A 15386-nucleotide genomic window follows, 5' to 3' on the forward strand; every position below is an offset into this window, starting at 1 on the left:
TCTCCCTGATATTTTCTTCGAGCTGGAGTCAATCTGGAGAGATTGTGTGTGTGTGTGTGTTTGTGTGTGTGTGTGTGTGTGTGTGTGTCACAATTTGGTTCCTTCTGACCCCTCTTGTGGCAGCTGTGGGGTAAGAGATGATTTCATTGGCTGAGTTTGCACGACCGTCTCGCTGAGCGACAGAAATTTGGGGGCCCCTTATCGTCATAAGTTAGGACTACTTGTAAACACAAATGACATTGATGCTCTCTGCCATTCCTTAGCCAAGGAATCAATCAGAATAGAGTTAGAAGGGACCTTGGAGGTCTTCTAGTCCAGCCCCCTACTCAAGCAGGAGACCCCATACCATTTCAGACAAGTAGCTGTCCAGTTTCTTCTCAAAAAACCTCCAATGTTGGAGCACTTACAATTTCTGGTGGCAAGCAGTTCCATTGGTTAATTGTCCTCACTGTTTGGAAATTCCTCCTTAGTTCCAGGTTGCTTTTCCCTTTGATTAGTTTCCACCCGTTGCTTCTTCTCCTGCCTTCAGGAGCTTTGGAGAATAACTTGATTCCGTCTTCTTTGTGGCAACCTCAGAGATATTGGAAGGAAGGAAGGAAGGAGAGAAGGAAGGGAAGGAGGAGAGAAGGAAGGAAGCAAGCAAGGATCTCTCCTTGATTAGTTTCCACCCATTGCTTCTTGTCCTGCTTCAGGTGCTTTGGAGAACCTCCCTTCTCTCCTTCCTTCCTTTTCTTTCCTTCCCTCCCACCTTCGTTCCTTCTAATATCTCAGGGGTTGCCCCAAAGAAGAGGGAGTCAAGCTATGCTCCAAAGCACCTGAAGGCAGGACAAGAAGCAATGGGTGGAAGCTAATCAAGGAGAGATCCTTCCTTCCTTCCTTCCCTCCCACTGTCCTTCCTTCCAATATCTCAGGGGTTACCACAAAGAAGAAGGGGTCAAGCTAATCTCTCCTTGATTAGTTCCCACCCATTGCTTCTTGTTCTGCCCTCAGGTGCCTTGGAGAATAGTTTGACTCCCTCTTCTTTGGAGAAACCCCTGAGATACTGAAAGGAAGGAAGGTGGGAAGGAAGGAAGGTGGGAAGGAAGGAAAGAAGGAAGGAAGGAGAGAAGGAAGAAAGGAAGGTGGGAAGGAAGGAAGCAGAGAAGAAAGGGAAATGGAGGGAGGAAACAAGGAGAGAAGGAAGGAAGAAAGGAAGGAGAGGAGGAGGGAAGAAAGGAGAGAAGGAAGGAGGGAGAGAAAGATCTCTCCTTGATCAGTTTCCACCCATTGCTTCTTCTCCTGCCTTCAGATGCCTTGGAGAATAGCTTGACTCCCTCTTTGGGGCAACCCCTGAGCTATTGGAAGGAAGGAAGGAAGGAAGGAAAGAAAGAAGGAGATGAGGAAGGGAGGAAGCAAGGAGAGGAAGGAGAGAAGGAAGGATCTCTCCTTGATTAGTTTCCACCCATTGTTTCTTGTCCTGCCCTTGGGTGCTTTGGAGAATAACTTGATTCCGTCTTCTTTTTGGCAACCTCAGAGATATTGGAAGGAAGGAAGGAAGGAAGGAGAGAAGGGAGGGAGGGAGGAGAGAAGGAAGGAAGAAAGGAAGCAAGGATCTCTCCTTGGTCAGTTTCCATCCGTTGCTTCTTGCCCTGCCTTCCGATCCTTTGGAGAAGAGCCTGGCCCCCTCCTCTCTGGGGCAGCCCCTCAAATATCGGAAGACGGCTATCCTGTCTCCCCTGGTCCTCCTTTTCTCCAGACCAGCCGAAACTCAATTAGAAAACGTTTTAATTTATTTCCAAGAAGGGGGTGGGGTGGGGTGGGGGGGGAGCGGCTGGGGTCTTCTGGGGATGCTCTTCACATCAACAGAGCTTCTCTCACCAGGGCCTTCTTGGCCGGGGTCAGCCGGGCGGGGAAGACGATGTCGAAGTACATGAAGAGGTCTCCCTTACAGGTGGGGTCTTGGGGGAGGGGCATCCCCTCGCCAGGGACCACTTTGAAGTACTTTGGGCTGCAAAAGGAAGGGGGAGAGGCCGTTCAGAGCCCGACACGTACAGACCGCCCTCGACGTACGACCGTTTGTTTTACTGACCGTTTTGAGTTGCAACGGCACCGAACGCTTCGCTCGCGAGAAAGTCCCACGCGGCTTGTCAGGTTGTTGCAAAAGGGGAAATCGCATGACACCCCCCTCCCCCCACGCCCCTGGGAGAGGGCAACCGTCATAAATGCGAGTCAATGGCCCAAAACGTAACCGTGGGGATGCGGCAATGGTCGTAAGTGTGGAAAAGGGTCATAAGTCACTTAGGAGTGCCATCCACTTACGGTTGTAAGTGGAGGACTATCTTTACTGTCCTCGGCCCCTTAACCTGGGTAGAGATACCTCCTGCCAAATATATCCACCCGGGTTGGGAGTTCTAGGTTATGCGGCTCTACAAGTTGCCTCCACCAGTCGACGGTCTGTCCCTGTCGGTTCCCCAGCCCCTCCCCTTCCTCCACTTACTGGACAATATCATTGATAGGGATGTTCAACAGCCTCTCATCGAGTGTCCTCACATCCACTGTGCAGCCAATCAGGGCCTGGGGGAAATAAGAAGATAGAGACCTGCTGAGACCTGCTATCCGAGAAGGACATGTCGCTAGAAGGGGATGGAGATTGCAGAGAGGAGGAGGGGGAGGAAGAGAAGAAGAAGAGGAAGAGAAAATGGAGGAGGAGGAGGAGGAGGAGAAAAGGAGGAAGAGGAGAAAATGGAGGAGGTGGAAGAGATGGAGGAGGAGGAGGAGGAGACAAAGAGGAGGAAGAGAAAATGGAGGAGGAGGAGGAGAAAAGGAGGAAGAGGAGAAAATGGAGGAGGTGGAAGAGATGGAGGAGGAGGAGGAGGAGGAGGAGGAGGAGACAAAGAGGAGGAAGAGAAAATGGAGGAGGTGGAAGAGGAGGAGGAGGAGAAGAGGAAGAAGAAGAAGAAGAGGAGGAGAAAATGGAGGAGGTGGAAGAGGAGGAGGAGGAGAAGATGAAGAGAAGAAGATGAAAGAGGTGGAAGAGGAGGAGGATGAAGAGGAGGAGGAGAAGAAGAGGAAGAAGAGGAGAAAACGAAGGAGGTGGAAGAAGGGGAGGAGGAAACCTTGGTGCTCTCTGAACTTGGTGGTTTTCTTGCAGACCTTTCATTGCCCAACTAGGTAATCCCATCAGTGCTGGGAGAGAGTGGGGTTTGTAGCGTCAGGGTGATGACGATTTAATAGCTGACCAGCTGCTGCAAGCGGAGATGACGACATGAGGATGAGTCAGCAGGGTCACTGCCACTTTAAGAAGCTGTATATATATATATATATATATATATATATATATATATATATATATATATATATATATATATATATATATATATACATACATACATACATACATACATACATACATACATACATACATACATACATATATATATATATATATATATATATATATATATATATGGGAGGCCATGTGCCGGCCCCTCCCTCCCTCCCTCCCTCCCCTTGTATTCTATCTGCATTGTAATTCCACTGCAGAGTTGCAGATTGATTGACTGCCTAGTACTTGCCTAACAATGTGTATATATATAAGCCTTGTATATAAACCACGGTTTAAAAGACAAAACCTCTGTGTACTGTGTTTTGCTCCTGGGTTGTCTCAAAATAGTAGTCACTGTCTGTGCACTCTTGACGTGTAGACAGGAGGAAGGAGAAGAGGGGAAGAGAAGGAGGAACGCAACTTCAGCAGTGATCAAAGCACCACTGGAAGAGCTTAAGGACCATGTTGGTGACCGATCCTCATGGAGAAGATCGATCCATGAAGTCGCTAAGACTCCTTACCAGCTTGATGGCCCATCATCGAGTAAACCAAAAGTAAACCAGCTATGCTTATATATCAGAGAAGGACACTCCGCCTGTGTGTCATTGTACGTGTGTGTGTGAGAGAGAGAGAGAGTGTGAGTGTCAATGACAACTTTTTGTCTCCCCTGCCTAGCCGTGGTGTTACCTTTCCCAGCGGGATGCTGGCCACGTAGATCAAATTATCATCTTCCCTTTTGAACCTGGGATGGATCTTCTCCTTCACAATGAAGATAATATCTGCTGGGATAATGTTGGGGCCCTAAAATGAAAGAAAAACAGAAAGGGGTCTAAATAGGAGCCAGCCTTGTGCGGTGGCAGTCAAAAAAACCAATTGAAATTTGAATATATTCTTAATTCACTAACGTTTTTGGGTGCAGCGGCAGCCAAAAAAGCCAACACAATCCTAAAATGCATTAACAGAGGGACACAATCAAGATCAAGGGGGGGGGGGACTAATACCACTTTATAAAGCCTTAGTAAGACCACACCTAGAGTCCTGCATCCAGTTTTGGTCACCACACTATAAAAAAGATGTTGAGACTCTAGAAAGAGTGCAGAGAAGAGCAACAAAGAGGATGATGGGACTGGAGGCTGAAACTTAGGAAGAACGGTTGCAGGAACTGGGCCAGGGGAGACAGGATAGCATCTTCCAATATTTGAGGAAGGGCTGCCCCAGAGAGGACGAGGTGGGGGTCAGGCTGTTTTCCAAAGCCCCCGAAGGCCAGACAAGGAATCATGGATGGAAACTGATCAAGGAGAGATTCAATCTGGAAATGAGGAGGAATTTTCTGGCAGGGAGAACTATCCACCCATGGAACAGAAGCTGCCTTCAGAAGTTGTGGGAGCTTCATCACCAGAGGCTTTCAAGAAGAGACAATACAATACAATACAATACAATACAATACAATACAATACAATACAATAGCAGAGTTGGAAGGGACCTTGGAAGTCTTCTAGTCCAACCCCCTGCCTAGGCAGGAAACCCTATACCGTTTCAGACAAATGGCTCTCCAACATCTTCTTAAAGACTTCCAGTGTTGGGGCATTCACAACTTCTGGAGGCAAGCTGTTCCATGGATTAATTGTTCTCACTGTCAGGAAGTTTCTCCTCAGTTCTAAGTTGCTTCTCTCCTTGATTAGTTTCCACCCATTGCTTCTTGTTCTGTCCACAGGTGCCTTGGAGAATAGCTTGACTCCCTCTTCTTTGTGGCAACCCCTGAGATATTGGAACAATGCTATCATGTCTCCCCTAGTCCTTCTTTCTCTTAAGCTAAACATACCCAGTTCCTGCAACCGTTCTTCATATGTTTTAGTCTCCAGTCCGCTAATCCTCTTTGTTGCTCTTCTCTGCACTCTTTCTAGAGTCTCCACATCTTTTCTACATCGTGATGACCAAAACTGAATGGCGTATTCCAAGTGTGGCCTTACCAAGGCATTATAAAGTGGTATTAACACTTCACGTGATCTTGATTCTATCCCTCTGTTGATGCAGCCTAGAACTGTGTTGGCTTTTTTGGCAGCTGCTGCACACTGCTGGCTCCTATTTAAATGGTTGTCCACTAGGACTCCAAGATCCCTTTCACAGTTACTACTGTTGAGCAAGGTACCCCCTATACTGTACCTGTGCATTTCGTTTTTCTTGCCTAAATGTAGAACCTGACTCTTTTCACCATTGAATTTCATTTTATTAGATAGTGCCCAATGTTCAAGTTTGTCAAGATCCTTCTGTATCTTAAGCCTATCTTCTGGAGTGTTGGCTATTCCTGCCAGCTTGGTATCATCTGCAAATTTGATGAGTTCCCCATTTATTCCCTCATCCAAATCATTGATGAAGATGTTGAAGAGAACTGGGCCCAAAACAGAGCCTTGGGGTACAGACTGGACTGCCATCTGTCAGAAATGGGGTAGGGTCTCCTGCTTGGGCGGAGGGTTGGACTAGATTACCTCCAAAGTCCCTTCCAAACTTGTTAATTCTGTTGTTTGCTTTTGGTCCCAAAGGTGCTTTTTCTTCAAGAGGCAAGTGGACTTCCTGGTTTTTCTTTGAAGACCTTTCGCTTCTCCTCCAAGAAGCTTCTTCAGCTCTTCAGCTGCCTTTTGAAAAAGCACCTTGGGGACAACATGTCCTGGATGACAGAGAATTTCCATAGACTGTTATTCTGTTATTTTGAGTTTGTTGTGGCTTGTCGGCCACCGGCCCCTCCAGCAGCCAAATCAGAGGAGGAGGAGGGAGGGGGAGTCAGGGTTAGCATCAGGGAAACCTGAGAGCTCCGAGGGGGGAGAGGGAATTGATCTGTCGAGAGAGAAAGAGAGACAGACAGACAGAGACGGAGCCTGGGCCATCCATCAGCTTCAGAGGGAGAGTCAACAGCCCCCAGTTCTGTAGGTGGCTGATGAGGAAGAGGAGGAACAGCTGGGCCCAGTGCCTGATGCTCAGATGCACAGAAGGCAGAGGAGAGGAGAGCAGTGGAAATCTATGGGCTGGTCCTTAGGACGGAAGAGTCACCGCTGCTAGCGAAGCCCCACCCTAACTCTGGGGATAAAAGGCAGGGGGCAGAGATGAATAGATGTGGCAGAGGAGAGGAGAGCAGTGGAAATCTATGGGCCGGTCCTTGGGACGGAAGAGCAACCACTGCTAGCGAAGCCCCACTGTAGCTCTGGGAATAAAAGGCAGGGGGCAGAGATGAATAGATGTGGCAGAGGAGAGGAGAGCAGTGGAAATCTATGGGCCGGTCCTTGGGACGGAAGAGCCACCGCTGCTAGTGAAGCCCCAACTTAACTCTGGGGATACAAGGCAGGGGGCGAAGATGAATAGGTGTGGCAGGCAACTATTTATCTCCTGGACGGACAACTTGTTAGTCTGCGTTGAGAGAGAAATTTTGGCAGGGCTGCTGGCGCCCCTAATTCAAGGAATCATTGCTTCAACTACAGAGGGTTTGTTGTGTTTGGGGAGCTGGGTCAGAAGAGAGTAGTAAATAGATAGGAATCTCTTAGTGACATGTCTAAGACATCAAGAACTACATAAATACAATGCATAGATGCATATAGTGGAGAGAGAGAGAAGTTCCCCCTGTCAGGCCTGCAGCCATCTTTTCTTTTGGATCTTTGGCCTGCCACACTTTCTATTATTCTACTATGCATTTTCTATTGTGGGAAAATGGGAGGGGGTTAGATGATATGCAGCCATAACAATATTCTTTCTAGAAAGCCAAGGTCATCCTTTGTCTTTGCACCTGACTGGAACTGGATGGGTGGAAGCTGCCAGCATGGCAGTGGGAGATTGGACCATGGGATGGGACTTGTGGGTGTGGGGATGCAAGATCTTGAACTTTCAACTGGGTGGGGAAAACCAGGAAGCTTTCTGATTCAGGTTTTCCCCGATCTGCCAACATGGCTCTCTTCATCAACGGGAACTTTGAGGAATCCTTTGCCTCGGACTCTGATTTACTTCTGGATGCTATCTGGAACCCTGACACGTTCAGCTTTAACCAACCTAGGACTAAGGAGAAATTTCCTGACAGTGAGAACAATTAACCAGTGAAACTGCTTGCCACCAGAAGTTGTAAATACTCCAACACTGGAAGTTTTTAAGAAGAGATTGGACAGCCATTTGCGCTGAACAGTAGGAGGTTTCCTGCCTGAGCAGGAGGTTGGACTAGAAGACCTCCAAGGTCCCTTCCAACTCTGTTGTTCTGTTAAGCGGCGAAGCTGGCATCAGATTCTGGGGCAGAATTAACCAGAGAAGGTTCCAAAGGAAGCACCACCTCACCTGTCCTGGCCAAACCTCACCTGGTCTCCTTCCTCTTTGAAAGTGATCTTAGTTCCAGGCTTCCAACCAGGCTGAACGTCAATTGTTAGGATCTTGTCTTTAATGGTGGAGGCGTGGCCATCTTCGTTCATCACCTGAAGGTGGGGGAAAAGATAGGGGAGGGACACGCCGTTTCCATACAGGTAACCCTTCCCTTAATGACAACACCACGCAAGGCAGGATGACGATACAGGCAGTCCTCAACTTACAACGAGAATTGAGCCCAATGTTTTTTTTCCATCTACTCATATGGTAATTTATACTTATATTTCTTCTGTACACATTACTCTTTCAATGTACTTAATTATATACAATACATAGCATTGTTCCAATATCTCAGGGGTTGCCACAAAGAAGAGGGAGTCAAATGAGTGTAGAACAAGAAGCAATGGGTGGAAACTAATCAAGGAGAGAAGCAACTTAGAACTAAGGAGAAATTTCCTGAGAGTTAGAACAACTCTAGGCAGGGGGTTGGACTAGAAGACCTCCAAGGTCCCTTCCAACTGTTATTCCGTCTGGGGATCGCCTAGTGGTCTCCCATCCAATGCAATTGTATTGTATTGTATTGCACTGTATCTTATATCATTCTATGTACATATATTCCTCTTGTAACTATTATTCTGTGCTACTTTATATACAATATATCTTACATTTCCCCCCCCCCTTGTTAATTATGTGGGTTTATGATTGTTTTCTAAATTTCTTAATCTTTTTTCCCTTTAATGCTTTCTTATTCTTTGCATCTTTCCTCTAGCCATTTTTACCTTAAATCCCATACTAAGTAACACTCAGATTCTTCTTTGTCTTTTATTTCCTTTGTATTCTATTTCAGCGCATTCAAATCCTTTTTTTAAAATCACATTTTCTTCTGTTGGTATATTTTTGTTTCTCCAATTTTGTGCGTACATGAATTCTTGCTGCAGTTATTACATGTAGTGTTAACTGTTGAATTTTTTTCTCGTAATTCCCTGTAATTATCCCTAATAGAAATAGTTCTGGTTTTAGTTCTTTTGATTGTGTGGTTCTCCCTTCCGGCCACTTTTTTATTCTTATCCAATATTTTTTGGGGTGAGCCCAGCATTTCTGTGGCTAAGTGGATTCTGGTTGTGCCCCATTTAGCGAATTTTTCTTGCCACTTTTGCTAAACGAATCCCTGCCGTTAAGTTAGTAACACGGTTGTTAAGTGAATCTGGATTCCCCGTTGACTTTGCCTGTCAGAAGGTCGTAAAAGGGGGGAGTCTCACACTGCAACCATCATAAATATGAACTGGTTGCCAATGGTCGGAATTTGAATCACACGACCAAGGAGACACTTGCAAAGGTTGTTAACAGTGTGAAAAACGGGCACAACTTTTTCCAGGGCCATTATAACTTTGTCACTCAATGAACTGTTGTAGGTCGAGGGCCGCCCGTAGTGACGTGGTGATCTGCTTAACGACCGGCCCGACTTACGACCCTAGTTCTGGGGTCAATGATGTTGTTAGTTCAGGACTACCTATTGTTGTGACCTGCCAACGGAGCTAGTGGTAGATTCGGACAGTGAGGAAGTCCAAATTTTATGTGAGGAAGTCCACCCAGTGAGGAAGTCCACCCATTTTATGTAAGAACTCCTCCCGCTTTGCAAAACAGTGCCCAGCCCGTAACTTCCGTCCACCGTCACGTTTCCCTTCCTTACCCTCCGTGAGATCTTGATTTTCTTGGTGCACCCGAAAAACAGATCTTCGAGGGAGAGGTAGAGGTCCCTCTCTATGGGGAGGTCCTGCTTCTTCACCCCACGTCCCCGGAGACCCCCGAAAGCCATGTTGACCTCGGCTCCTTCGCTGGTGTAGAATTCTAAAGCATTGAGAGGAGAGGTTGGCCCCGGTTACCTTCCAGCCTCGTGTTTTTTTTTTCCTGACCATTTTCAGATAAGTGGACCTCAACTCCCAGAATTCCCCAGGGCTGGCTGAGGAATCCTGGGAGTTGAAGTCCACCCATGTTAAAAGTTACCAAGGTTTGAAAAATACTAAATACAGGTAGCTGTAGTTGAGACAGGGGGTTGGACTAGAAGACCTCCAAGGTCCCTTCCAACTCTGTTTTGTTCTACTCTATTCTATTTCTTCTCCTATTCTATTCTATTTCTTCTCCTATTCTATTCTACTCTACTCTACTCTAATCTATTCTATTCTCTCTCCTATCCTATCCTATTTTCTATTCTATTCTATTCCATTCCATATTTCAATTCAATTCCATTCAATTCCATTCCATATTCTATTCTATCCTATCCCATTTTCTATTCTAGTCTCTATCCTATCCTATTCTATCCTAGTTTCTAGTCAATTCTCTTCTCGATCCTATGCTATCCTATTTTCTATTCTATTCTATCCTATTCTATTCCATTCCATATTTCAATTCAATTCAATTCCATTCTATTATATTCTATTCCTTCTCTTATTCTATTCTATTCTGTATCCTATCCTATCCTATTTTCTATTCTATTCTATTCTCTATCCTATCCGATTCTATCCTATCCTACTTTCTATTCTATTCTATCCTATTCTATTCTATTGCATATTTCTATTCTATTCTATTTCTTCTCCTATTCTATTCTATTCTCTATCCTATCCTATCCTAGTTTCTATTCCATTCCATTCCATATTATATTCTATTCCTTCTCTTATTCTATTCTCTATCCTATCCTATTTTCTATTCTATTCTATTCTATTCCATTCCATATTCTATTCTATCCTATTTTCTATTCTATTCTATTTTATTCTATTCTCTATCCTATCCTATCCTATTTTCTATTCTACCCTATTCTATTCTATTCCATTGCATATTTCTATTCTATTCTATTCCTTCCTTCTATTCCTTCCCTATTCTATTCCATTCTCTATCCTATCCTATTTTCAATTCTATTCCATTCCATATTTCTATTCTATTCTATTCTATTCTATACTATTATTCTATTCTATTCTATTCTATTCTATTCTATTAAGGTTACAATTTTTGTTGCCATCTAGGAGATTGTTAAGCGAGTCATACCATACTTCATGAACTTTTTACCATGGTTGTTAAATAAAACACTGCAGTTGTTAAGTGAATCACACGGTTGTTAAGCGAAACAGCATCCCCATTGACTTTGCTTGTGGGAAGGTTGCAATTGGTGATCACGTGACCCCAGGATGCTGCAATCGTCGTAAATGCGAGCTCATTGCCAAGGCCCCAAATTTGGATCACATGACAAATGGGGGAATGCCGTGATGGTTGTAAGTATGAGGACTGGTCATAAGTCATTATTTTCAGTGCCATGATAACTTTGAATTGTCGCTAAAGGAATAGTTATAAGTTGAGGGCTACCTATGCAGATAGTCCTCAACTTAGGACCACGATTGAACCTAATATTTCTGTTGTTAAGTGAAACATTTTCTATGTGACTTTTGCCCCATTTTACGATTTTTCTTGCCACCGTTGTTAAGTGAATCGCTGCACAGGACGTTAGTAACCCAGTTGTTAAGTGAATCCGGCTTCTCCACTGAACTCTGCAGGTCAGACGGTCACAAAAGGGGATCATGTGACCCTAGGACATTGCGACCGTCATAAATACGAATCCATTGCCAAGAGCCTGAATTTTTAACACGCGAGCACAGGGACGCTGCTGCAGCGGTTGTAAGTGTGAAAAACGATCCCAAGTCACATTTTTTCAGCGCTGTTGTAACTTCAAAACGGTCACTAAATGAACTGTTGTAGGTCGAGGACTACCCGTATGATTTCGAACAGTCACTCAACAAATAGGGGAGGAATATCTGTAATATGAAACACGGCACAATATGTTACCTCCAGGCTCCCTTGGCGCCCACACAACAACACAACAGGTACACCACACACAAATGCACACGCCCACGTAAACCCACGGTACTTCCCTCAGATTTATACGCTGAATTGTAAATCATCCAACAGGTAAACGGGGTGGGTGGGTGTAGGAACCTACCCGCGAAGGGGTTGTCCCCTCCGAAGAATTGCCGGAAGACTTTGTCGGGGTTTCCATGGAAGACGTAGCCCTCCGTCCAGGGGGTGTCGATGCCAAACTCCAGGGGGATTCCTCCCTTCAGACCCTCCTCTGCAAACTTATCGTACACGGCTTTCTTCACCGCTAAAGGGATCCAAAGGGAAAACATTTCAGTCGGACTTATATCCCGCTTCACACACCTGCACAACTCCACTCCTTTCACAAGTTCCACACCCATTTGCACCACTCAGGGGACTCTGAGGACACAGAAAAACCTCCAAGCGGCCTCAAGGACCCTCTCAAAGGATGCAAAGGACCAGCTGTCTGCAAGGAGGATCAATCCTTCCACCCTTCACCATCCAGTCGGAGCTGAAGAAGCTCCCTGGAGGAGAAGCAAAACGTCGTCAAAAGAAAAAACCAGAAAGTCCAGTCGCCTCCTGATAAAAAAGCACCTTTGGGACAACCTGGATGACTGAGAATCTCTACAGACTTTGAGCTATACAATTTGGGATGAAGACCCTTGGAATGGGGTGGGAGTAGGAATGGATTTCCAGAGGGAAAAAAATTGCAGACTACAGGAACCATTTGTACCACTCAGGGGACCCTGAGGACACAGATAAAACCTCCAAGTGGCCTCAAGGACCCTCTCAAAGGATGCAAAGGACCAGCTTTGTCTGCAAGGAGGATCAATCCTTTCATCCCCCACCATTCAGTCAGAGCTGAAGAAGCTCCTTGGATGAGAAGCGAAAGGTCTTCAAAGAAAAACCAGAAAGTCCAGTTGCCTCTTGAAAAAAAGCACTTTTGGGACAACCATGACTTGGAGGACGGAGAATCTCTACAGACTTTGAGCTATGCAATTTTGGATGAAGACCCTTGGAATGGGGTGGGAGTAGGAATGGACTTCCAGAGGGAAAATTGAAGGAAGTAGGTGGCCCTGAGGACACAGATAAATCTCCGTGACCTCAACGGCCCTCTAAAAGGATGCAAAGGACCAGCTTTGTCTGCAAGGAACATCAATCCTTCCCTTCCCCACCATCCAGTCAGAGCTGAAGAAGCTTCTGGGATGAGAAGCGAAACGTCTTCGAAAGAAAAAACCAGAAAGTCCAACTGCCTCTTGAAAAAAGCACCTTTGGGACAACGATGAACCTGGATGATGGAGAATCTACCTGGAACTGGATCTAAATCCCGTTCAGCACCCTTGATTTAATGGCATGTGAGAAGGACCGTGAGGAAAAGGAAGAGAAGGTGCCTCGGGAACAGTCAATAAAAGATGGCTTAGTCTAAAGATGTATAATGGAAGGAGGGAAAAAACCTCAGATTTAGAGGAAGACGCCTGGATTTTGCAGGGAAGCAGACCTTCCGTGCTGCATCTCTGTGTGGTCTCCTTTCCTTTACTTACGGTCGCTGAGGACATCGTAGGCTTCGGCCAGCTGCTTGAATTTCCCAGGAGCCCAGGGCTCCTTGTTCTTCAGCGGGTGGTACTTCAGGCCCAGCTTCCGATACCTGCAAATCACACAGAGAGAAGCTGCAGATTTTGTTCCAGGAATCCCAAACTCTCCCCATTGGATTCACACAACCCGCTTGGCCAGGTGTTCAAGCTGAAATGGGGCATCACCTTTATGCCTTCATGCTCTTTTTGCATCTTTGCAAGTTGGCAGAGGATTGATCGTGCAAAGGGTCTAGAACCGCGATGACGGAGCTATGGCACGCGTGCCACAGATGGCACGCAGGGGCCCTCTCTGCAGACAAGCGAGCTGTTGCCCAACTCAGCTCCATCATGCATGCGCCCGTGCCTCCTGCCGGCCAGCTGATTTTCAGGTCGCTACCGCGCATGCAGGAGACATGCGCATATGCTTGGGGGGTTGCGCGCACATATGCAGGGGAAGCCTCATTTTTGGTTTCATGAGGCTTCAGACTGCTAGGCCCAAAAAGGGGTTCAGTGCCCCCCCCCGGCCCATTTTTGGTTCCAGGAGACGTGCATGCACGGGGGGAGGCATGAGGGTTGCGCACACATGTGCAGGGGAGGGGCACATTGCTAGGAACCCCAAATCTGCCTTCTAGTGCTGGGGGTCTCCAAATCTGGCAACTTTTAAGACTTATGGACTTCAACTCCCAGAATTCCCACACCATAATGCATTGCATTATGGGTGTGGGCACGTGCAGGCTATTTCAGCACGCGAGGAGAAAAAGGTTAGCCGTCATTGGTCAAGAACAATGCTTCTCCACCTCAGCAACTCCCAGAATTCTCCAGCCAGCATGGCTGAGTGAGGAATTCTGGGAATTGAAGTCCGTATGTCTTAAAGGTGCTCGTTTTGGAGACCACTGAATTAGCTCGTTTCCCAAGCTCAGCAACTTTAAGGTATGTGGACTTCAACTCCCAGAATTCCCAAGCCACCCATTCTGGCTGGAGCATTCTGGGAGTTGAAGTTCACACATGCTGGCTGCGGCATTCTGGGAATTGAAGTCCATACGTGCTGGCTGGGGCATTCTGGGAGTTGAAGTCCATACGTGCTGGTTGAGGAATTCTGGGAGTTGAAGTCCATACATGCTGGTTGAGGAATTCTGGGAATTGAAGTCCATACGTGCTGGCTGGGGCATTCTGGGAGTTGAAGTCCATACATGCTGGCTGAGGAATTCTGGGAGTTGGTCCACCCATCCTGGCTGGGGCATTCTGGGAGTTGAAGTCCCACCTCTTTAGGTTGCCAAGATGAAGAAGCACTGAACTAGTGCCAGTAGTTCTCCAAACTTCGCAACTTTAAGCCTTTTGAACTTCAATTCCCAACATTCCCCAGCCAGCCATGTAGGGACTTCAACTCCCAGAATCCCCTATCTTTCAAAAAAAAAAGCATTCTGACTGGGGGATTCTGGGAGTTGAAGTCCACAAGTCTTAAAAGTTGCCAGATTTGGAGACCCCCACCCCCCAGCATTAGAAGGCAGATTTGGGGTTCCTTGCCCATTACAGGAGGCGGGGGGGGGGGAATGAGAGGCTCCCTGGGATTGAAAGCAGCCTCGAAGCGGGATTTGCAAAAGGTGCAAAGTCCAGAGAAGCCCATCATGGGTCCACAAAGCCCATGTTGCACGGCCAAAGAAGTCCCACGCCTCCTCTACCCTTCCCGGCTCTCACGCCTTCTTGATGTCCGCATCCTTGGCGTTGCGGTTCAGCTCCAGCACCGCGTAGTAATCTTGCCCCATCGCGGCCTGCTTTGCCCGGGCTTCTCCCGTTGCTATGGCGACCGGCGCCGCCCGGGGCATGACGGGAGTTGTAGTCTCGAGATCCCCGGGCAAATTCTGCGGCTGTCGCGCGCTTCTCGCTGCTTATGCTGGGAAGCCCGGACCTGCTACTGGGAGCCCCATTTCGGATTGGGGGTGGGGGGGGTTGTTTTCCTGGGGCAATCGACCCCCTCCTCCAGATCTCCTTCTGGGACGTTGCTGGGGAGGGTGGGCTGCAACCTTTTGGGGGGCAGGGGACAAAAATCCTGGATTGCAAAAAAGGCTTTTGCAAAAGGTTGGGGAAAGGCTGCCCCCCCCCCCGAAGCCAATTTCCTTGGAATGTTTTCTGCAAAGTCCAGTAGCTGCTTTGCATTGAATGGGAGACCACTAGGCGATCCCCAGACGGAATAACGGAGTAACAGTTGGAAGGGACCTTGGAGGTCTTCCAGTCCAACCCCATACTCTAAACAGGATAGTATACTATCTCAGACAAGTGGCTGTCCAATCTCTTCTTAAAAACCTCCAGGGATGGAGCAT

The 15386-nt window shown here is 46.9% G+C and overlaps 1 protein-coding gene across 2 annotated transcripts; it reads right to left on the minus strand.

Moving 5' to 3' along the window:
- Positions 1 to 1780: 1780 nt before the first annotated feature.
- DNAJB13 (DnaJ heat shock protein family (Hsp40) member B13) lies at positions 1781 to 14849 on the minus strand. Of its 2 annotated transcripts, XM_081952898.1 has the most exons (8): positions 14764 to 14849; positions 13039 to 13142; positions 11622 to 11783; positions 9327 to 9484; positions 7633 to 7746; positions 3992 to 4105; positions 2477 to 2553; positions 1781 to 1987 (listed from the first exon to the last, which is right to left on the minus strand). In XM_081952898.1, the coding sequence occupies exons 1-8, from the start codon at positions 14829 to 14831 to the stop codon at positions 1834 to 1836; spliced, it is 951 nt and encodes a 316-aa protein (XP_081809024.1). In that variant the 5' UTR covers positions 14832 to 14849; the 3' UTR covers positions 1781 to 1833. The 2 variants fall into 2 exon arrangements, with proteins under 2 accessions (XP_081809024.1, XP_081809025.1); XM_081952899.1 differs by lacking the exon at positions 7633 to 7746.
- Between the last annotated feature and the right edge of the window lie 537 nt (positions 14850 to 15386).

The sequence above is a fragment of the Natrix helvetica genome (assembly GCF_964273705.1).
Source record: "Natrix helvetica genome assembly, chromosome: 4".
In the NCBI taxonomy this organism is placed as follows: domain Eukaryota; kingdom Metazoa; phylum Chordata; class Lepidosauria; order Squamata; family Natricidae; genus Natrix; species Natrix helvetica.

Excerpts from the sequence above, each read along its gene's own strand:
- DNAJB13 (XM_081952898.1), bottom strand. The coding sequence starts at position 14,831 with ATGGGGCAAGATTACTACGCGGTGCTGGAGCTGAACCGCAACGCCAAG. Across the intron at positions 7,747-9,326 it reads AAATCAAGATCTCACGGAGG|GTGATGAACGAAGATGGCCA; the intron begins GTAAGGAAGGGA and ends CCCCACCTTCAG. Across the intron at positions 4,106-7,632 it reads TCAAAGAGGAAGGAGACCAG|GGCCCCAACATTATCCCAGC; the intron begins GTGAGGTTTGGC and ends CTTTCATTTTAG.